Raw genomic sequence first — 22,185 nt, 5'->3', positions numbered from 1 at the left:
GTCCACTGTCCAAGAACACCAGCCATCATTTTAAATTCTTAACGTAAACTTTAATAGAAAGACATGTGAGGTGCTTGATTAGAGTTCCATATCGTCTGGCTGTTTGAACATGTCGGCCACATACTCGTAGGTCAGTTTCAACAGATACTGAAACGGTTTCTGCTGTGGCAAATCGCCGAGCTCCACGCTCTCCAGAAAGTCTTCCATGGGTGGCAAAACGTTCTCGGAATCGTTGCCCATCAGCTGCGAGATTTCGATGATCTTGTAGAAGAGCAACTTCTGCATGTAATGCACCGCATTGTTAGGATCGTAGTCCGTCCAGTTATCGCGCTTTATGGCTGCACACCAGATCTTGTGCCGCATATCGTACGGCTGTTCCACGTAGCTCAGAAGTTCCAAAGCTTTACGGAACTCCGTTTCGCTGGCAGTTTCATTTTCCTCGGCGATGTTAAGCTAATAATAATAAGACGGTAACAATTATAAGTGAATTAAGTATATCAATTGGTGAAATCTTACGCTGATAATCTCCTCTGCCTTGAGCACCTTCTGTTCTGCTGGATCGAAGCCAAAGCTTTCCAGTACGTCATGGCCCAGTTGCGATTGATATTCGATCAGCGTAAGATCTGCATTGATCTTTTCAACTTGGGCAGTTAAATCGGATTCGGCTGCCGCGAAGGCAGCCAATTTGGCTAGCGACAGCATAGACTTCTTGCGGGCCACAAACTCCGTTTCGCATTGGGCCAACTCGTACAGCACCTTGGCCGCCCGCTCGAAGTCGCCGTTGAATATTAGCTGGATCCATCCCAGGGACGGATGGTTGCGCATGAACTGAGCCAAAGCCGTCTGGTTGCCCTTGAAGCGTTCGAAGACCTCGCCGTGCCGGTTCTGGCGCAGATGCCAGTTGATGGCAAACTGCGAGAAATCATATTCCTCGTATTTCTGGGTGTAATCTTCCAGTCGCTCCTTATCCTGCGTCTCATCGCAGATAAGCACCAGGCTCTGAAAATCGAGGTACTTCTCGGCGATCTTTGCGGCGTACTCGTATTGGCGATCTTTGACTAAAAAAAAGACATACGAAATATGTAAGAATTTTAAATTATGAACAGAATACACTACTTACTCAGCACGGAGATGAGTTCCTTTCGCTGGGCCTCAAACTGCTGCTGCAGCACATTGAACTTTTCGGAGTCGCGCACGCTTTTTAAGTAAGTCTTTCGTCCGCCCAAAACCAAATCAATTAGTTCGTATATCTGTTGGTACAATTGCAGCTTTAGCTCGGTATCGCTAACGCAGTGGCCGCCATAGCGAACGCTAATGTCAATGAGGCGAGTCAGAGTGTCACGAACTCCCTCACTGCCAGCCATCGCAGTCCAAGGTAGATTCTCGTAGGAAGGTATTTTGTCGTGGTTCAGTTTAAAGCTGCTTGCGTGCTGCTTTCGATACTTGAACACTTGTCCCAAAACGTCTAGGACAATAGAGTTTATCTCGTTGATAAAGTGGGCGTTTGATATGGTGGTCTGATTCTGAGCAGCGATTCGATCGTCAGCAATATCCGCTAGGGCCTCGAACACGTTTTGAAACCTCGACAGCTTCACGTAAAATATATCCTGGTAAGTTATGCTGCCATGAGGCTCCTCATGCCATAACGCTACGGTGGCATCGATAGCCTCTTCAATCAGCTTGGGCAGTTTGGTCTGAATGGATCGCAGAGCCATAGCAGCCACTATCTTCTCGCTGATATCGGCTAGAATACAGCCGGTGGGTTTCAGCGAATGGCTTCCGCAAGGTATGACATTTAACTGGAACGAAAAGTATTGATTTAATAATAATCTACACAAATAAATATTTTGTCCTTATACCTTGTCCCAAACTAAACTGGAATGCAGAAACGCTATGAAGTGCTGGAAAGCAATGATCTTGTCCCTTAGTTGGTTGATAATCTGCATTGAACGAGAGCTTCCGATGGCATGCCTATTAATTTCCTGATCTGCAAGTGCCTCCTCCCATCGGGGATCGGCTATTGGTATATCCTCCGCCAAGTCTTCGGCGATGGTAATAACAATTCGATCCAACTTGTAAGCATCCATGGGTGCACCACTTGGATCGGCTGCAGTGACATTACGAAGCAGCTCATCAACGATCGTCTTGACCATATTGTTGTTGCGTTTCATGTGATATAGGAAGGCTGCCTTTAGTTGACCAACTTCATCGCAAAGTTCGTTGTACATTTCATCCGGATCCAGTTCGAAAAGGTGAAGATTATTAGTACTGCTAGTCACAGCAGAATTATCGGGAACTGCGAAACTAGCATTACACGAATTGGGAGCATAGAAATCTGGCGTGTTGCAGGAGCTCATGTTCATCATTTCAGTACCATCAAAATCTCCCGGTGTAATAGAAACTAGGCCATGTGTGCGACTAAAGAACAATGGCAATTGGCTGCAGATGACGGCACTTAAAATGCGATCATCGTGCATATGGAACTCGATCTTTTCCGCCTCTATCTCATCTGTCGGCACGGAGTTGGTCAAATGCAGAGGATACACAACTTTGGAAGTATACAAATAGATGTGGCTGCTGCCTACCACAAAACGCACGCTGAGACAATCCTCCTCAGTCTTGGCACTAAAGAATTTGTTCATATTGAGTGGCGTGAACGATTCCAGGAGCATTCTTTCAGCTTGCGCAGTGCCAGTTACTAAAATACTTAACATTATATACTATATCAAGATTTGCTGTCACATACTTCTTACCCAGAGCGTAGCACATTTGTGGAGCATGAGCAGGATTTACAGCTCCAGCCAGTATATAAGCTTTGTTCTCAACCACGTGAAAGTCCAACAGATGGAGATCGACCTCCACACTATCCGCTGGAAGTCGGAACTTCCAAAAGTTCGTTATAAACTCTTCGCGTATCCTGCGCAAAATCTCCGCATCCTCGTACAGAAGGTTTTCGTTGTTGCCATTGTTGGACAGACTCCAGCGCTGGATTGCACGATCAGAGAGTACGGCCACAATAGTTTCTCCACTTTCTAAATTGCCCTCGCAGCACATGCCGACCAAAGTCTAAAAAAAACTTCATGAGATTTTCGTCCCATGCTGATCGAAGATACTTACTTGATCCTTGTCTGCACCCGTATTCATTCCTATCAAAATGGAGGCAAACTTTTTGCCAAAACCACCAAGGAAGCTAGTGGCAGGCTTGATAGTCTTATGATGCAGTGTGTAACGTCCGTTGGTCAGTCCGACTCGCAGGAACACCAGATTGCAGGTGGTTGTAACGGCTAGGTAGCCCTGCTGCGTTGGTAGACTAAGCAGCTGGACAAACTCTTGGCCGGTTAAGATGGAAAGATCCACGGAGTTCCCATCGTGTGCAATTGATGACCAGTACCGAACTTCTCCCGTGGCTGATACAGCTATGCAGGAGGCCATTTGCTGACCCTCCGTCTGGAAAACACTGATTAGATCACTCTTGTGACCCAGGTCACTGTAAGGTAAAGTCAATTCACGGCACTGGGCCAGACCACCACCACGTCTTGCCAGTTTGCCCACACGAGGTGGCGAGCCCGACTTGGCCGTGTCCTTATACTGCCAAATCAAGAGGCGTCTGCCTTGGACAACCTGAAAATGTAATCCTAATGATTGCTGAACCAGATAAAATGAGAGTTGCTGAAATATTACCCAAGCCCAACCATTTTGCGTCACTTTGGCTGTTACTGTGCCCGCTCCTGGACCTGCGAAGGTTAGTGCCTCATTGACCACCACCGGCAGTGGACAACCGAAGCTCTCCACCGAATTGTAATCGGATCGGATGCCGGCAATGGACTGAGTGGAGCGCACCGACAAGCTGAGCCGGCTAGAAAGGGTTGTTTGATGAGTGGAGAATTCCAGGAGAATAAGTTAGCACATACCTGTTGGTCAGGGCAGTCCTTTTGAGGTTCCCAGACATCTGGGCGCAATTGGCGCTGCCGCCAAAAATTGATTTACGCGTGGTGTCTGCCGAGGCTGCTGGCATGTTGTACATTCGTGCACCTGGCGAAGATTCGCGCGATATGCCGTATAATTGCTTCTGCAGACTTCTCTCCATTTTTGTGCTGGCTCTTTTTTAGGAAATGCCTATAAATCAAAAATAAACAACTACTTTTGCAACAGCAAACAATTTAGCCGGCATGTGTGTGAATCGATTTTTTATGGCGAAACATCAAAATCACAGCTGAGCACAATTGAGATATTTATCGATAAGAAGTCACGACATGGTACACAAAGTACACGAATTTAAATATGGGAAATTATTTATACTTCATAAATATATTATATATACTATATACAATGAATAATTTAACTTTGGTTAAAAAATTTTTAAGTTAATAATTGTATTAACTAAGATTTGTGAGTCCATCTCTCAGACGAGTCCCACACGATGCCATCGCTAAGTCAAGACTAGAATTATTTCATAGATTTTCGTAAACAAAGCGAAAAACTCCACATAGATGGCCACCTGGACGCAAAATGAGCCGACAGGAGTCACCAAGCGCAGGCGTTGGAATCTGGAAGGTGAATCTCAAAGCTTTAAGTGATACACGTTTATAATGTGAAGATGTTCTCCCTTACAGATCGTGCCTCCTTGAACAAACTCAAGCATCACATTGCCGAGGAGGGATGCCCCCAGATGCAATACGATCTGGCCAAAGAGTTACTCGAAAATGCCATAGGTGAGTTAAGGATTTGCTGGAGAATTACAAGATAATGAAGATTGGTGTGTTTGCAGTAGAACCCAATCTTGCCAAAGGCAATCAGAACCAGAAGGCCGTCAACTGGCTGGTGAGTGCCGCACACAATGGACACGAGGATGCAGTCAAGCTGCTCCGCCAGTGCTACAACGATGGCAGCGGTATTACGCCGGAGAATGCGGACGAAGTGCGTCGCTGCCTGGCTATGACGCCTGGCGAACGGGCGGCCAGAAAAGCAGCCCGGGAGCTTTTTGCCTGCCTATCAAATGGAAACGAGCATATAACGCCCAAGCAGCTGGAGCGCAAAATGCGACGCATCTACAATCTGCAACGCAAGCGGCGTCGACGCAACGATGACCGCTCCTCGTCGAGCAGCGAAGGAGAACAGGAGCCGGAGTGCGAACCGCTCGAAGATGTGCCCACCATTGACCTAGCCAATGTGGAGCGACGCCGCCTCATCACCGAAGCTCACCTCGTTTCGGCAGCTTCAAATTACAGTGCCGGACAAATGCCCAGCGTTAATGATGCTCTCACATTATCCGTCCCGGATCCTAGGAGCTTGGACCATGTACCCTGCTTCTACCGCATGATCTTCCACCCGCTCATCTTCTTCACCCTGTTCTACCACCGGCTGCTTAACTTGATTGTGTCCATACCCAACGTCATCCCGCTGAGCGTCCGCTGCAGCGTGCTCGTTGCAATCTCTTGGTGGAGCAGCCGGCATATGCTGCCCCTGGTCAGCTATTACCTTAGTCTGGGGATCATGATCTGGGCCACGTGTAAGATGCTGAAGACCAAACAACAGTTCGTGGACTTCCGCATCTGGTCGGGACTGTTCCTGAGCTACGGGGATCATAACATCGAGTCGGACATTGCGGAGCAGCGCTTTTTACGCAACAATATGAAGCCGTACCTGTACTTCTTTTGTGCCTTCATTTGCAACCTGATCGTCTACCCGTTGGTCACAGACGCCTGGCTGCCACACTCGGAGCTGACTATAATCTCTGGAGCCTTGACCTTCATCACCATGTGCGTGTCCATGTACGCCTCCTCCCACCTATTGCCAGACTGGCTAGTTATCGTTTCCTTCGCCGTAAATGTTCTTGCCAAATATCCGTACGAAATGGACGAGGTTGTGTCCACGCGCTGGCGCTTTCTTGACCTACGCGTACCTACCTTCTCATCGTTTGTCATTGGCAATGGCATTGAATTCTGTTTGAATTGCCGCACTGCCTTGTATCTCTTTATTCCGGTGCTGCTAATTATGATGGCCAAGCGCTCCCGTTGGCATGGAGTCTACACATTCCTCATCCCGCACTGCGTTACGCTCAGTTGGCTGCAAGTGTGCATAGCCACCTCGCAGAGTTCCACCGTTTTTGGAGTGATGCGAGCAGCCCTCGGCTTGGCTGGAATCGTCCTGTTCCTCCCTCTGTTTGGAATCGTAGCCCTTCTGGTGCCTGTCTTCGTGGCCATCGATAGTTTGGGACTGGCCAGTGAGCAGCTTAGGTGGGGCAGCACAGCCCTCGCCTGCGGGCTGGTAGTGGTCCTGTCCTGCATTTTGGCGCTTAACCGAGCCACCCAGAAATACATCACAATGCTGCAGGTAAGGGTTATATGGCAGTGATTTCTTAATATATTAACTAATACCCTTTCAGCTCATCATGGCGATCACAACAGCGTGCTTGTTGGTCTTCCCCTACATGACATCTAGTTTTAAGGATACACCGCGCTTCAATGCCATGCCCAGAGTGGGTCTGCACTCACTTTCCGAGACGAATACTCTGCCCTGGGATCGCTTTCATGCACTTTGTGCTCAACCTGTCCACGAGCAGCCTAATAAGATAAAAGCCCAGCTGCGTTGCTCCCATCTGAATGGAATGCCCGTGATATGGGAGGGCAGCGTTACCAAAGTGGAAATCTCACGGGTGTCCAATTTTTTGGAGGATACCATTGCCAACTATCTGCCCGTGTGGCTGGGCAGGATTCTGCGCTGCTTGCATGGCGAGAATATTTCGCAGCACTTCAAATGCGATCCGAAATTGGATGCGCAGTGCGAGGAGTGGCGGAGCGTGTTCAAGACATTCAATGCCCAGAGCGGTAGTTGCACACTGCAGCGATGGAATCGCTACGAGTACGAGCTGCTGGTCAAGGTGGGCACCAAGAGGAGTGGCCGTCTACTGGGCCGTTCCACCACCACAGATGTTATCCTACGAGCTCACCATGACTTTGGGAACTTTACAGGGCTCCTAAGCGAGGGCGATGTTGTACTATTCTACGGAATCCTGCACAATTCTCGGCTTTTGGCTGACAACGTGCAGGTGAAGCTGAAAACCATCGAGTGTGTGGAGTGCCGGTCGCGGGATTTGGGTACGACCAGCATCGAAAGAGTGATGGCTGCATCGCCCATGGATGCACGCCTCCAAGATTTGATGAGAGGCATCAAATATTTGTTGAACGCTTTGTTGAATCCTTTAATTACATTTAAGTAATTTTCATTAAATTCAAAGACTCACAGGAGTTCTTGGAATCTGCTCACCCCATTTTTTTAACCCAATATAATACATATGTATTAATTTAAAGTGAAAGGTATTTTCGAAATTATATTTGTTGATTATGATAGTGTTGTAAGGCAGCTTTTCAATTGGCGTTTTATTGGTTCTTAAAAATATATAAAGATCCTGATCACACGCATTATTTTTACTTTGTTTGTATTTAGTCAAACAAATTTTTGGAAGGTAACTGATCCACACCATTGACATTCCATTTGCAAGAATCTCGAGTTTTGAGCGTCTTTTGTGGAGATGTTAGCGAATATGGTGCTTTTAGGAAATCAACATTTTCCAAGAACTTTAACGAAGCAAACAACTCAACATCTGGGTCTAATTTCAGTTCGATCTCCTGGTGCAGCTCACACGACTCCATGCAGTTGAACTGCTCGGGTGCGTTGTTCAGGAACCGGACTCCTTCGAGCAGGAGCTTCCTATGAGCGGGATTATCCACTCCCAGCATGATCAGATCGCTGACGATAATAAGCTTGCAGCGTTCAATGCAGTCGTACCCCCGATCCATGAATATATCAATGTACTTCTCCATGGTCAATAGCACCAACCAATCGCGCACAGCCCGTTGACACATCCTAGTTCTTCTATTCCAATCTGTAAATCTCCAAATTGAACACTTTGAACAACAGTTACGTTTGACAACTGGAAACCGTTACACTTTACCGGTTAGATATGACATTTGAAGCCATGCGTACTCAATAAAATTTTTTTATTAACAGGCTGCTTTTCCTTACTCTAAACTAAAAAACTAACTAAATATTTAAGCTTAAAATAAAAATTTTAAGTGAATTTTCAATGGTTATGCTTTTTATGAATCATGAGGGTACTAGAATTATTAGTTAGGCAACACCATAATTATATTTATATATTAAGATTTTAAATTGTATTTCGGATCAAGCACCCCTGGCGACGCATCGATATTTTTCGATAACCTTATCGGGGCCAGTCGGGAAACGTCCATCACCAGATGTCAGCAAAATTTATTTCTCTCCCCACACTTCGGTGCAAAGTGTATTTAAGTGGCCAGGCGGTCGGTGCTCGAGAACACACGCGTTTCACACACCTGAGAGGGCTGCAGTCGTCTGGACGGTCGCGAGAGTAGCAGATACCAAATAAGGAGAACACTTGTCACCATGATACCGACCATAACGAAGAAGTACCAGAACGTGGTGATTAGCACGGGCAACATCATCACCACAGAACTGGGACAGCGCAAATCGAACGAGGAGCTGTACGACGGCCTGAAGATAACGCTCCACACCGACTCGACTGCGGAGCGCGTGGCGGTGGAGAAGGAGATCGACGAGCTGCACGGCCGTGTGCAAAGGGCCACCCAGGAGCTGACCACCCGCTTGACGGAGAATGGACGGAATGAGATCAGTATCGGTGCCAAGATATTCCTCAATCGCCACTCCACAGAGTGTGTGAAACAGGCGGTGGAGGAGCTGCTCCACATACTCAGTGTGACGCACGTGGACAATGTGGTGTTGGCCTACCACCCGAATGCGGTTGCCAGCGCAACGCCGGTGGCCACAACCAAACCGCCCTGTTCCGAGGACTCCACCGTCAGCAGGGCTACAAACTGGAGCCAGCGCAATGGAAAGGAAGGAGTGGCAGAGCTGAAGGAACTGTACCAAACACTGGAGCAATATGCCCTCAAGCAGCAGATCACCCAGCTGGGCATTGCCGATCTGGATGCGGCGACGCTGGAGGAGCTGCACAACAGCGCACAGGTGGCGCCCACAATTGCCCAGGTCAACCTGTCTACGTGTTGCGTGGTGCCACCAGAACTGCAGGAATTCTGCACCGCTCACTACATCCAGCTGAATACGCACAGCGATCCCGAGCTCCTGCTGCCCGTGGAGCAGTTCGACGGACTGGTCCCTGGCTACACAATCGACTGGACACTGCGCTACCAGGTGCATGTCCGCTGCCGGGGCGTTCTCACCGCCAAGGGCTACATCGTGCGCGCGTCGAGGTCGAGCGTTTAGTTTTTAGTAACTCCCACATACAGATGCTAGGCTATAGTTTGAATGTTTGTAATGTATGCTGTGTACAGTGGTGTACTTATTGTTTGTTATACAAAACCCTAATTGAGGATTCGGAGCCGATCGATTCACTTTGCTGTAAAAGATTTTAAAATACTTATTCTGAACATAAAGCGTTTCAAAAACGACAATTGGCAATCGACTATTGTGTGTCACTGGCTTCCAGCTGCTGGGGGTTCTACGATTTGAGTCCCAACCGGTTTGAATGCCTCGGCTACAAATTAAGTATACGACCAGCTGGTGTAATTTATATGCTCTGGTCGCAGACGAGTACTCTTGGCGATTTCCTTGTTGTGGCTTGTCATTTGCCCCACTAATCGCTGTCTAGGCCTCCGCTTCTGTTGGACTCAAATCTAATTAAAGGCAGACGCGTCTCGCCCGACGACCCATCCAGATCACGTGGCTGACGCGCTCGCCTGTGTCGATACAACAAAAATTAAATAAAAATAAAAAAAAAAAACAAAAAAAAAAAATACCCCGCAGTTGATTAGAATATTGTATACAATGCCAGATATATTAAATATATAACTGGTGATTTAGATGGTATCAGCAATAGCAAGGGTGCAACAAGCAACCACCAGCCATAAATAAATCCAGCAACAATAAAATGGGAATAGAAACCGAAAATAAAACTGTGGAATCTGTCCGGTTGAAATGAAGCAGCAGGGAAAATTTACAGCGACCGTATATACGACTCGAGTTAGTCAAGTTAAGATTCGAGATTTGAGTGGAGGAAAGTTGACGGCAAGGCCTTTAAGTGGGGCATTTAATTGACAAGTGGTGGAAGTTGGCAGACGAATGGTTTATAAATGAGCCTGGCCAGCAGCAGGAGGAAGGTGTAACTTGTGTGAGAAGCGGAACGTGTAATTAGGGGCTAAAGTTCAAGAGCCATGTGCACGATTCAAATGTATGTATCTTAATAAATGTACACACACACAATAAATAGAATGACTTGTTTCCAAAATATCCCCAATAGAAAGAGAGAAAGAGCACGGAGAGATAGCTGGAGCTGACTCAATATTGTTTGTTTCCCGATCTTTACAGCTCCGCGCTCATTTCGTCACTTAATATGTGGATATCTGTACATGCGATGCAATGACGCACTGGTCACCAAAATAAACATTGGCAACATGTTGCCCACAAAGCTGAAACATTGGAAAGAAGCCTCTGGAATACAATCAAACCAGCGGACATTATCGTGCCAACTGAGGAAATTCTATAGCTATAGCGGGCGTAATCAGCTCGTTATCATTTTTAGGCACTTTTGTTTTTTTTTTTTTTTGCCCATATCTTAAGTCAAAATCGCATCCAAGTGCAGTGTCGTCTGATAAGCCGTGCGCCACACAGGGCGTATACGTAACTTATTGTGGGCATTATAAAATGCGGCCCATCATTATGTTCCAGCTGACTTGCTCACAATGATTTTGCACTTTAAGGAGTATGTATCGCACATTTATCTGGTTTCCGGAACTTTCCACAAGCCGCCATTAGAGAAACAAACAAATCGTATTACACCATAACAATTGTTGAGTCTTTATTAAGTTAATTGAATATTCTTTGTTTGAATGCTTCGTAGCCACATTATCCTTAACCATATCTAGTTGCCCGCACTTTTAGCTTCATATTTTGAGGACATCGTATATGTATGTATATTTTGGGCCATTAACACACCAAAAATGTACATGTAGTCGACGATAATGAGTTACACTTGATAAGTTTCAACTTCTATAGATATATCTAATTACAGGAATTATCTGCGTTTGCGGAAAGACTCGTTCAATGCTTTTGGTTACATTTACATTTCGCATTTTTGTGGGCCATTAACAATTAGCTACAGCTACAATTGGATTGCATCGTAAAAACTAATCTCACTGAATCGCAATTCAAAATAATACTCTGTATAATTTCGCTCCATTCGAAAATCAAACGATATTTTCATTTATTATTTTTTTTTCTTCTGGGGACGGACGCTGTGTGTCTGACAATTGAAATCGTTTAATTGGCATTCCGAATTAACAAACTGAAACTGGCCACTCAGTTCGGAACTTGTTTACATTCGTTGTTGTTCGTTCGACCATTTCGGGTACCATTCGAATCGCATCGAATCGAATGGAATCGAGGCAATTGGGTGGCGTTAATACCAATCTGAAACCGGGCTGTGAACGCAAGGGGGTCGTCATGGGGTCAATATCTTGGGGTATCTTTTGTGGTCAGAACTTAACTACGTTCGTTGCTGTTTGTCGAGCCCTAGGACTGGTAAACCATATAGTAAAAAATGTATCAAAATCGCCCGCCTGACGCCATCACAAAAAACAGGAAAAAAACGTACAAAAATCGTTTGTTTTGGTCGTAGACATCTTAAATAGTTCGATATCTGTGTTCTGGACTCCAGTGTTGCACATTCTTTTAAAGTAAGTGTTCTCGTCTAGTTTCTCATAAGATTCAAAATGTATACTTTTCACGACCGGCGACTCCAATCTAAATTCGACTTGTCGTCCAATGGAAATTGAGAGAGTACAGAGTAGACTAGTTATTTATAGACACATACGGCTTTGCACATTGAGATAGCCACGTTAATAGTATGGTTTCCAAGTGGGCCAACAGTTGAGTAGATTGTGGAAGTGGGGTATATGATTATCAAGTGTGGGAATCTCGGCGAGACAATTTCTGAGTGGAGTATATTGGGTTACGGGCTTGGAAATATCGCATTGCTACAATTAATAAACACAAACATTTGAGTTTTAATTTGCAGTTGCCTATAATTTTTGTTTTTTTCAACATTCAGTTGTGCCAATATATTTTTAAAAAATATCTTCCGGTTTCGTTATCATTTTTGTTGGGGTGATTTTTGTTTACATACTAAGCAATTGATTACAGCTAAATTATTTGTTTAATCCGATGGAATTGCAATTATTAAGAACACACACACATGAAAGACATCAAGAGTGACACATAAAATGCGTATTGACATCTGTTCTTTGAGTTTCGCCATCGAATTGATTTGATTTGGTTTTGTGTTCCGTATTTACCGATTTAACATTTAGATCAAAAAATGTGCCCCTAAAAATGCCACAAAAATACAATCAAAACATTTGTTTACTAAACTACAATACATACAATAAAATACATTGATGCACGCATAATATTTATATAACATTCATACATACTACTTATGTACGGGCGTAACTTTCAATACTCTAGAACAACTAACAACAATCTTTTTTTGTTTAGTCCGATTCGTGTGTGTGTTTGTTTGCCTGGGTAATGTTGAATGTATAACTATTGAAAATATAATACCATTTCAATTACAATTTCATCAGTTTGCCATTGCAGCATACATAAGTAATTCAGTCTAATTCTGGAATTGGTCAACGATCATTGCCCTGGACAGGGTGGAAGGATTTGGGAATGGTGATTGGATGAACCCAAAAACGAAAGCACAACTAAATCTAACAAGAATCGGAACGGCTGATACGATAATAGATTTAGATGGTATCAGCAATAGCAAGGGTGCAACAAGCAACCACCAGCCATAAATAAATCCAGCAACAATAAAATGGGAATAGAAACCGAAAATAAAACTGTGGAATCTGTCCGGTTGAAATGAAGCAGCAGGGAAAATTTACAGCGACCGTATATACGACTCGAGTTAGTCAAGTTAAGATTCGAGATTTGAGTGGAGGAAAGTTGACGGCAAGGCCTTTAAGTGGGGCATTTAATTGACAAGTGGTGGAAGTTGGCAGACGAATGGTTTATAAATGAGCCTGGCCAGCAGCAGGAGGAAGGTGTAACTTGTGTGAGAAGCGGAACGTGTAATTAGGGGCTAAAGTTCAAGAGCCATGTGCACGATTCAAATGTATGTATCTTAATAAATGTACACACACACAATAAATAGAATGACTTGTTTCCAAAATATCCCCAATAGAAAGAGAGAAAGAGCACGGAGAGATAGCTGGAGCTGACTCAATATTGTTTGTTTCCCGATCTTTACAGCTCCGCGCTCATTTCGTCACTTAATATGTGGATATCTGTACATGCGATGCAATGACGCACTGGTCACCAAAATAAACATTGGCAACATGTTGCCCACAAAGCTGAAACATTGGAAAGAAGCCTCTGGAATACAATCAAACCAGCGGACATTATCGTGCCAACTGAGGAAATTCTATAGCTATAGCGGGCGTAATCAGCTCGTTATCATTTTTAGGCACTTTTGTTTTTTTTTTTTTTTGCCCATATCTTAAGTCAAAATCGCATCCAAGTGCAGTGTCGTCTGATAAGCCGTGCGCCACACAGGGCGTATACGTAACTTATTGTGGGCATTATAAAATGCGGCCCATCATTATGTTCCAGCTGACTTGCTCACAATGATTTTGCACTTTAAGGAGTATGTATCGCACATTTATCTGGTTTCCGGAACTTTCCACAAGCCGCCATTAGAGAAACAAACAAATCGTATTACACCATAACAATTGTTGAGTCTTTATTAAGTTAATTGAATATTCTTTGTTTGAATGCTTCGTAGCCACATTATCCTTAACCATATCTAGTTGCCCGCACTTTTAGCTTCATATTTTGAGGACATCGTATATGTATGTATATTTTGGGCCATTAACACACCAAAAATGTACATGTAGTCGACGATAATGAGTTACACTTGATAAGTTTCAACTTCTATAGATATATCTAATTACAGGAATTATCTGCGTTTGCGGAAAGACTCGTTCAATGCTTTTGGTTACATTTACATTTCGCATTTTTGTGGGCCATTAACAATTAGCTACAGCTACAATTGGATTGCATCGTAAAAACTAATCTCACTGAATCGCAATTCAAAATAATACTCTGTATAATTTCGCTCCATTCGAAAATCAAACGATATTTTCATTTATTATTTTTTTTTCTTCTGGGGACGGACGCTGTGTGTCTGACAATTGAAATCGTTTAATTGGCATTCCGAATTAACAAACTGAAACTGGCCACTCAGTTCGGAACTTGTTTACATTCGTTGTTGTTCGTTCGACCATTTCGGGTACCATTCGAATCGCATCGAATCGAATGGAATCGAGGCAATTGGGTGGCGTTAATACCAATCTGAAACCGGGCTGTGAACGCAAGGGGGTCGTCATGGGGTCAATATCTTGGGGTATCTTTTGTGGTCAGAACTTAACTACGTTCGTTGCTGTTTGTCGAGCCCTAGGACTGGTAAACCATATAGTAAAAAATGTATCAAAATCGCCCGCCTGACGCCATCACAAAAAACAGGAAAAAAACGTACAAAAATCGTTTGTTTTGGTCGTAGACATCTTAAATAGTTCGATATCTGTGTTCTGGACTCCAGTGTTGCACATTCTTTTAAAGTAAGTGTTCTCGTCTAGTTTCTCATAAGATTCAAAATGTATACTTTTCACGACCGGCGACTCCAATCTAAATTCGACTTGTCGTCCAATGGAAATTGAGAGAGTACAGAGTAGACTAGTTATTTATAGACACATACGGCTTTGCACATTGAGATAGCCACGTTAATAGTATGGTTTCCAAGTGGGCCAACAGTTGAGTAGATTGTGGAAGTGGGGTATATGATTATCAAGTGTGGGAATCTCGGCGAGACAATTTCTGAGTGGAGTATATTGGGTTACGGGCTTGGAAATATCGCATTGCTACAATTAATAAACACAAACATTTGAGTTTTAATTTACAGTTGCCTATAATTTTTGTTTTTTTCAACATTCAGTTGTGCCAATATATTTTTAAAAAATATCTTCCGGTTTCGTTATCATTTTTGTTGGGGTGATTTTTGTTTACATACTAAGCAATTGATTACAGCTAAATTATTTGTTTAATCCGATGGAATTGCAATTATTAAGAACACACACACATGAAAGACATCAAGAGTGACACATAAAATGCGTATTGACATCTGTTCTTTGAGTTTCGCCATCGAATTGATTTGATTTGGTTTTGTGTTCCGTATTTACCGATTTAACATTTAGATCAAAAAATGTGCCCCTAAAAATGCCACAAAAATACAATCAAAACATTTGTTTACTAAACTACAATACATACAATAAAATACATTGATGCACGCATAATATTTATATAACATTCATACATACTACTTATGTACGGGCGTAACTTTCAATACTCTAGAACAACTAACAACAATCTTTTTTTGTTTAGTCCGATTCGTGTGTGTGTTTGTTTGCCTGGGTAATGTTGAATGTATAACTATTGAAAATATAATACCATTTCAATTACAATTTCATCAGTTTGCCATTGCAGCATACATAAGTAATTCAGTCTAATTCTGGAATTGGTCAACGATCATTGCCCTGGACAGGGTGGAAGGATTTGGGAATGGTGATTGGATGAACCCAAAAACGAAAGCACAACTAAATCTAACAAGAATCGGAACGGCTGATACGATAATACCGGCTTGCCGAAAAATCGCAAAAGTTTCGAAAACATAATCAATGGTGTATCAACCAAGTTATTTGCCTACTTTCGGCCACCTAAATCTTAGGTTCCTAAATCTCTACAGATCTTCTTGCCACCACTAACAGTATAGCGTGCCTCATTCCTTCGATGCTTCTCCAATTCCAGCGGGATTTGAGTCCGATTGCTCAGATCAAATGCGATTTCCGATTGGAGTGTTCGATGGCCGCCAGCAGCTCATGCTTCTTTCGGACGTACAGACGGCCCTTCTTCCAGGGATTCTGCAGTTGCAGCGGTTTGAAGTCATCTCGCAGGCAGCGTTCCCGTGCTCCAATCACCGCCACCAGGCAAAAGTTCTCTAGCACCTCGGGTCCATAGATGGGGCCATTGTTCCCCTTGAGAACCACGGCCATGTTAAGTTGCTTCACCACCAGGTTGATCACTTCGCGGGCAGTCGTCTTCGGAGTTACGTGAATCTTTAAGCTGGTTCCACTGGCCAGACCCGTACTGTAGGCGGTATAGACTTGAATGATCCCCGATGTCTGCTCGGCGTTGAGACTGGAACAGCTGGCGGAATCCTCTTCGCTGCTCTGCCGGGACAAGCTCTTCATCGAAGAGGCCTTCGAAGTACTGGCCACAGGCTCCTCACCTCCAACAGCTCGCAGCTCAGCCAACGTGCTTTTCAAATAGGGTCCACCTTCGCGCAGGTTTGCACTCGATGCAGCCTTTGTCGCTGGCTTCAAGGGTTTGTGCTCCAAATCCGTTGCGAAAGCTCCGTTGCCGCTTCTCAAGGAAACACTGGATCCAGCCAGATATGGAGCCGAGCTAGAGCTGTGCACCGTAATCAAGGGATTGGTATGAGATGCGATATTAGAGCTGGTTCGTTTGCGTTGCGCAGCTACAGCTTGCGAGTGGCGCAGTGCATCCGCCAGAGTGTCGTCGGAACGGGAAGGCGGAATGGCAAACACACTGTTTGTGCTATTTCCATCTGAGGCTGAGTCCACGGCAGAGTAGAAGCTTCGGGACGTGTAGGTGGAGCTCATGGAGTCGCCACTGTTCTTTCTAAATGATACTTCCGAGCAAATCGATCCCGCGTATTCGCTGATGTTGGAAACTTGTAAGAGTTGCTGTTGCTGCGATTGCTGCTGCGGCTGCTGCTGCTGTGTAGGAACTTGATTGGTTGCAGGTTCCACTGGTGTGATAGCACTCAGTTCCAGATTCTGTTCAGACTTGGAGTGCTCCGGCTTGTTCTGCGGTTGATCTTCACTAGTTCCCGGACCGGGCCAACTGCCTCTTCCCTGGCCCGTCTTGGAGAACTTGCTTTCGCGAATGGGTAGCTGCAGCAGCTGCTTGTTCGCGGAACCTCCTGCCGATGTCGCTACCGATTCATCCTGTCTTTGCTGTGCAAAGTCCAGAATTTCCCGCATAGCCAACGAGGGTTGAGCGTTTTTGTTTCGCGCATATGCCACCACATCCATTAGCCATCGTACACTTTTCCACACAATGGTTAGACTCGCACTGAGCTCCTGCAGCGTGGCCAAACGTTCCTTGGCCGCCTGCAGTTCACTGCTGGAGAATGCCTCGCGAAGCGAATGTGTGGCCAGTGCAGTGTCCAATTCAAGGATGCAAGATAAACGGGCGTACTTCTGAATGATGGCCGGCTGATAAGTGCGCAGGTGAATCATCTCAAAAGCCTGGATACTCAAGCTAGCCAAGTCATCCCGCTGAAGCAGTAACTCAGACTGACCGGGCACAGCGCATGAGGACTCGGCGGATGGACACACCACGAGGAAACTAATGTCCGGACTATGCTCAATAACTTCCACGTCGTACAGGCGGTGGGTGGTTGCATCAGCGATTTTGATGTTCATGCTGGCAAACAGTTTGTGCATTGCATTGGTGAGATCGTATAAAAATAGGCGTTGCACCTCCGTGGTAGCTGTTCCTCCGGAGGCTGCATCTGCTCCTTGAGCGCTAAAGTCCAACGGCAAGCGTAGAGGATCGCTACTGCAACGGTGGAGCACCTGCCACTCCTCGGCCGTTATATGACTGTTTTCGCGCACCTTGCAGTGCGGCAAGACATTCGGCGTTTTCACCGGCACTACCACCTGGATCTGGTCCATGGAGCATTGCATCTTTAGGTAGCCCAGGTAAAGACCGGGCTCCAAGCGCTGCAGCGCCGCCTGTTGATAGTGCAATTGATCTCCAATCGAGGAGATGAGCAGCTCGTTAATGGTGTAGTCCTCGTGTAGAGCACCTAGCTTCTTTTGCAGCTTGCTGACTGGAACCCATCTGGAGTTTAGGATGGAGACGGCCTTTTGGCTCTTTACGGATTGCACACAGGTTAGAACAACAGTGCCCTGAGCATCCCGCAGGGGTTTATAGTAAAGCTGGCCCAAATCCGTAATGCCCAGTGCCGATTGCATCTGACAGACCGCCGATAGAAGCTTGGTGCGGAAGTGAACAGCGGATGTAAGATTGCGCTCCATATCCGAACGAAGGGACTTAACATCCTCCCAGGTGCAGGCCACTTTCATAAGCCAGTAATAGTCCATGTGCAGAGCACTTGGATAGGATTCATCCACCTCGATGACCGGTGGAAAGTCTTCGCTGGTGACCAGCACTTTATCATCGCAATGAATAATACAAGAGAAGTAAATGCCGCTGTTTGAAGAAATAAATAAATAGTAAGTATATTCTTAATCGTATATTCCATTATTTCGTACCGTCTCAGTGTCTTTTGAAACTTGGTGGTTACCGAGAACAACTGCTTAATGGTAGTCTTCTTTTTGGGATTACGACGTTGGGCGCTCGCAGGATCCAAAGTCAGCTCGGATACGTCGGCGGGTCTTGCCAACCGCACGGCGGTAAATAGATTGTCCAGGATTCGGTGACGACCCACGAATCGGTCCTCTCGATTGTCTAAATCCCGCCAAGCTGCACAAGAGACTTCAGTTACAGTGCTGATTAAAATATTGGATTAAACTCACTTGAGGGCACTACACTAGCCGGCACAGAGGTTCGATAGGTTCCCCATCCCTTCACATTGCCGCACGCGGCTCGCAGGAAGTAGCGACGACCCTGGGTGAGGCCCGATATGTGACACTGGGCACCCATCGTGCCATGGAAGCTGATCCATTCCAGTAGCTCACTCTCGCCCACAACGTTGTTGAAATCCGCGCGGGTCGACCATTGTACTGTAAAAATGTAATATAATTGGATATTAATGATTTTAAGCCGCATTTTTAGCTTTTAAAACATTTGTGAAGGGTTTTAAGTTGTTGATGCCATTCTGGTACAATAGCTCCGCGGGTAAAATCAGACAGACAACGCGAATCAAATCCAGAACCACATTTTAACCGCAACATGGCGGCCCAACCACAATCACAAGTCCCATTCCACTGCCTTTGCCACTTGACGTTCCTCCGGTTTACCTTTGAATTTCGTGCCGATGGCCCCCTCGAAGGGCTCTAGGATTTGGACGCTGATGGAATTGTCGCCAGTGACGTCGACGACCACGGAGGCGGGTGCATCTGGCGGCCTGGCCTGGTCCCAACCGAGCTGCAAGCGCCGCAGTCCCTTAACACGGCGCTCCCAGATGCCTATCTGTTTCTCCACCTCGCTGCCCGTGCAGCCAGTTACCGATGCACTGGAATTGCCTGCAGGGAACGACGAGTTTAGATTCTGATTAAGTGCACTCTCCAATTGACTCGATGAGCACTCACCAATTATGATGCTCGAGATGGAGGGACGCGATGCAAACACCGGCGGACAGAGGCCCTCCGGTCCACTTAGATCGTGAATTCTCGACTCGGCGTCCTTGAGCAAGCCGTTCAGTTTGGTGCCAATGGTGTCCACAGAGACTGCGGATTGAGATTGATCGATGAAAAGAACAGTCGACAGACAAATCAAAAGCCACTTACACTGAGAGCCCTCCACAGCGCCATGCTGAAGCAGCATCCTGGTCATGGAGCGATTATTGCTTAACACCGCCAAGTCCAAAGCAGATAGACCATCGTTATTGATGCTGTGAAGGAATGTGTATATCAGTTACTATATGTCCTCTTCAAGTTGGAAGGGTCTAAGCTCACCTGTTTACATCTACGTCGGTGGACTCTAGAATAGTGCGCGCCTTCTCCAGGTGACCATGCTCCACCGCCGAGAAGAGAGCTATGAATGAAAACAAAACAAGTGAGTACTCTGGCGGAAAACCTTTCCCAAACTTAACAATAAGCTTAATAAGACTAGAATCGGTGGCGATGCGTGCCATGTACATAAGTGAATATGTTTATTGGGTCATACCATGCAGATGCAGATTGTTCTGCGTCAGTTTGTCCAGCTGGGCCTGGGCCAACTTCAGCTGTTTCTTGGACATTTTGCTGGCCCGCGGATGAGGTGTGTTTCCCGGGATCTTACTGCGCAGCTGTACCGGCTGCCTGTGCACCGAAAGTTGACCATTCGCCGAGGCATTCTCATCACCCAGCGGTGGTGAGTCCAATTCCGATGAGCCCGTCTCATCGTGATCGTCCCGCAGCTTGGCATTTTTCGGCTGCGAGTGCCGCGAAATGCACAGTTGGGATTGGGAATTCGATTGGGAATCGGTCCGCGAATGGGGCAGTAGGAATTCCATTTCCTTGAGATCCTGTGAGTGGCAGGAGATGGCTGTCCGTATCTTGGCTACTGCCGCATGCTGCGTCAATTGCTCCGACCAGCGACTGGTGGACAGCAATGGAGCCGGATAGTAGGTGGGATAGTTGTCCTGGTTGTTGTTATTGCCGCCGCTGGGATAAACCACCTTCTCCCGCAGCCTGACACTATCGATGTCACCGTCACGTTTATCTTGCGGCAATATGTTGTCTGTGCGAGTATCGTGATTTGTGTTGAAACAAATAAATAAGGGAAATCAAATTAAATGCAAAAATGAAAATCAAATAAAGGATATATGTAAATAAAACGCAGATGTGTGTGTGTGCATATATTTACAATGGCAAATGACCAGGAGCACCACGTTGTGTGTGTGAGTGGAAATGTAATTTAATTACAGTAATTGTCGTTTCTGCTTGCGATTAATTAAATATTAAACATTAATGCCGTTCACTCCCATTCATAGCCGCTATTATTTTCTATGCAATTGGGAATGCCGTTGCCTTTGACCAAAGCCAATTAAATTAATTATGCACAAACCGTTGTGGATGCAAGCCATGTATGTGTGTGTGTGTATTTGTTTTAGAGCATGTGTGTAGTTGCAACGTGTTATATGCGTTCTCCGTGAAGCAGCCAACCCACCTGGACCCGAATTAACGAACCCACCCACCCGGGCAGTCGGTGAACCCAACGAACCAGCCAACCACCCACCAATTTTCATTCAATTGACTTTAATTCGCTGCCATAGCAGATCCATGAATTGTTGTGTGAGCAAGCATTTACGATGGTATGAAGTGGCTCAGTTTTTTAATTACCCCTCATGGGGGTCTTCTTCTTCTCTATATGCATATATATATATATACGGGTTAAGGGCAGCCAGAGAATTACCGATCTCTTACCATCGATGGCATAGTGGCTGTGGCGACGCTGCTGTTGCGCCGCTGCTGGCGACGATGATGGTGACGATGATGATGTGGAGGTGGCTGTGGCGGTGGCGGTGGCCCGATGCGGGGACACTTTCAATTGACAGAACCTGGTCAGCTCGTTGAGCGTGTGAAACGATTTCTGGCGAACGAAGACCGCCGGAGAACGCAGACAGCTGCTCATCGGGAGCTTTTGCGGCATATTGGGAAGTTTAGTGCTATCGCTGTGGTAGCATCTGCAAGAGCACACAACATTAACGACCCGATTTGGTCATGGATTAGGCCAGGTTTATACTGTCTTTGCATGTGTGCAGCCTGCTTTATGTGCAATACACATGCATGTATGTGTGCACATATGTACGTATGTATTTATGCACACTCGTGAAATGAATATTCATCCTCCTAGTCTTGAATCTCCCACCAGTTTTACGGGTTTCGCCGATGGTTGGTTGTAAACAAATGGAATGCATGGCAAAGACATATGCAAACGAGTTACGAAGAAAAATCGCTTTGTGATGTAATGATAAAGCACGGAAATATCTGCCTTGGGAAACCCTACCCTTGAAATAGACCCACAGCTGCCTTTCGATTCATATTTTTTTTTTTTTTTTTTTTTTTTGGATATATTAATTTAAAACTGTCCTTCGCGGACAATCATTAAATTTGATGACTAAACTTAACGGTAGAGAATTAATTGATTACATAAATTGTTGCGAAACTATACAATAACTGTCGATATTGTATGTATGAAGTATATAATAATGTATGTATATAATTTAATTTAATTTGCGTGTCTAATCCCAGAGAGGTCCAAAGGGTGTGATCGGTGCAGCCTCCTGGTGCG

At 45.4% G+C, this 22,185-nt stretch overlaps 5 protein-coding genes across 9 annotated transcripts in view; 2 read left to right on the top strand and 3 right to left on the bottom strand.

Moving 5' to 3' along the window:
- Positions 1-28: 28 nt before the first annotated feature.
- On the bottom strand, positions 29-4,183 carry LOC6607475 (nuclear pore complex protein Nup133). Its single transcript, XM_002032208.2, has 8 exons — positions 3,912-4,183; positions 3,682-3,856; positions 3,118-3,621; positions 2,754-3,066; positions 1,860-2,698; positions 1,121-1,799; positions 517-1,058; positions 29-453 (listed from the first exon to the last, which is right to left on the bottom strand). The coding sequence occupies exons 1-8, from the start codon at positions 4,085-4,087 to the stop codon at positions 79-81; spliced, it is 3,603 nt and encodes a 1,200-aa protein (XP_002032244.1). The 5' UTR covers positions 4,088-4,183; the 3' UTR covers positions 29-78.
- A 237-nt stretch (positions 4,184-4,420) lies between these two features.
- On the top strand, positions 4,421-7,347 carry LOC6607474 (wolframin). 2 transcript variants are annotated; one of them, XM_032722687.1, is made up of 4 exons: positions 4,421-4,554; positions 4,614-4,712; positions 4,772-6,333; positions 6,386-7,347. In XM_032722687.1, the coding sequence occupies exons 1-4, from the start codon at positions 4,491-4,493 to the stop codon at positions 7,217-7,219; spliced, it is 2,559 nt and encodes an 852-aa protein (XP_032578578.1). In that variant the 5' UTR covers positions 4,421-4,490; the 3' UTR covers positions 7,220-7,347. The 2 variants fall into 2 exon arrangements, with proteins under 2 accessions (XP_032578578.1, XP_002032243.1); XM_002032207.2 differs by having other exon boundaries at positions 4,769-6,333.
- Positions 7,345-8,252, bottom strand: LOC6607473. Its single transcript, XM_002032206.2, has one exon. The coding sequence runs from the start codon at positions 7,863-7,865 to the stop codon at positions 7,443-7,445; it is 423 nt and encodes a 140-aa protein (XP_002032242.1). The 5' UTR covers positions 7,866-8,252; the 3' UTR covers positions 7,345-7,442.
- A 58-nt stretch (positions 8,253-8,310) lies between these two features.
- On the top strand, positions 8,311-9,481 carry LOC6607472 (glutamate--cysteine ligase regulatory subunit). Its single transcript, XM_002032205.2, has one exon. It carries the CDS (start codon positions 8,425-8,427, stop codon positions 9,280-9,282), a length of 858 nt encoding a protein of 285 aa, XP_002032241.1. The 5' UTR covers positions 8,311-8,424; the 3' UTR covers positions 9,283-9,481.
- Positions 9,482-13,792: 4,311 nt separating this feature from the next.
- The window catches only part of LOC6607470, a 31,879-nt gene continuing 23,486 nt past the window's right edge, over positions 13,793-22,185 (bottom strand). For 2 of the 4 annotated variants that reach the window (XM_032722685.1, XM_032722686.1), the window contains exons 3-11: positions 21,318-21,577; positions 20,077-20,631; positions 19,866-19,944; positions 19,698-19,801; positions 19,500-19,637; positions 19,209-19,433; positions 18,765-18,971; positions 18,501-18,711; positions 13,793-18,438 (exon numbers count right to left, since the gene is read on the bottom strand). In XM_032722685.1, the coding sequence (XP_032578576.1) occupies positions 15,963-18,438; positions 18,501-18,711; positions 18,765-18,971; positions 19,209-19,433; positions 19,500-19,637; positions 19,698-19,801; positions 19,866-19,944; positions 20,077-20,631; positions 21,318-21,577 (4,255 nt within the window). In that variant the 3' untranslated portion in view covers positions 13,793-15,962. The remainder of the gene's footprint in view (positions 18,439-18,500; positions 18,712-18,764; positions 18,972-19,208; positions 19,434-19,499; positions 19,638-19,697; positions 19,802-19,865; positions 19,945-20,076; positions 20,632-21,317; positions 21,578-22,185) is intronic. The other 2 variants (XM_032722684.1, XM_032722682.1) reach the window with 2 other exon arrangements.

The sequence above is a fragment of the Drosophila sechellia genome, chromosome 3R, assembly GCF_004382195.2.
Source record: "Drosophila sechellia strain sech25 chromosome 3R, ASM438219v1, whole genome shotgun sequence".
NCBI lineage: Eukaryota > Metazoa > Arthropoda > Insecta > Diptera > Drosophilidae > Drosophila > Drosophila sechellia.
This window is presented reverse-complemented; position numbering and strand designations above follow the sequence as displayed.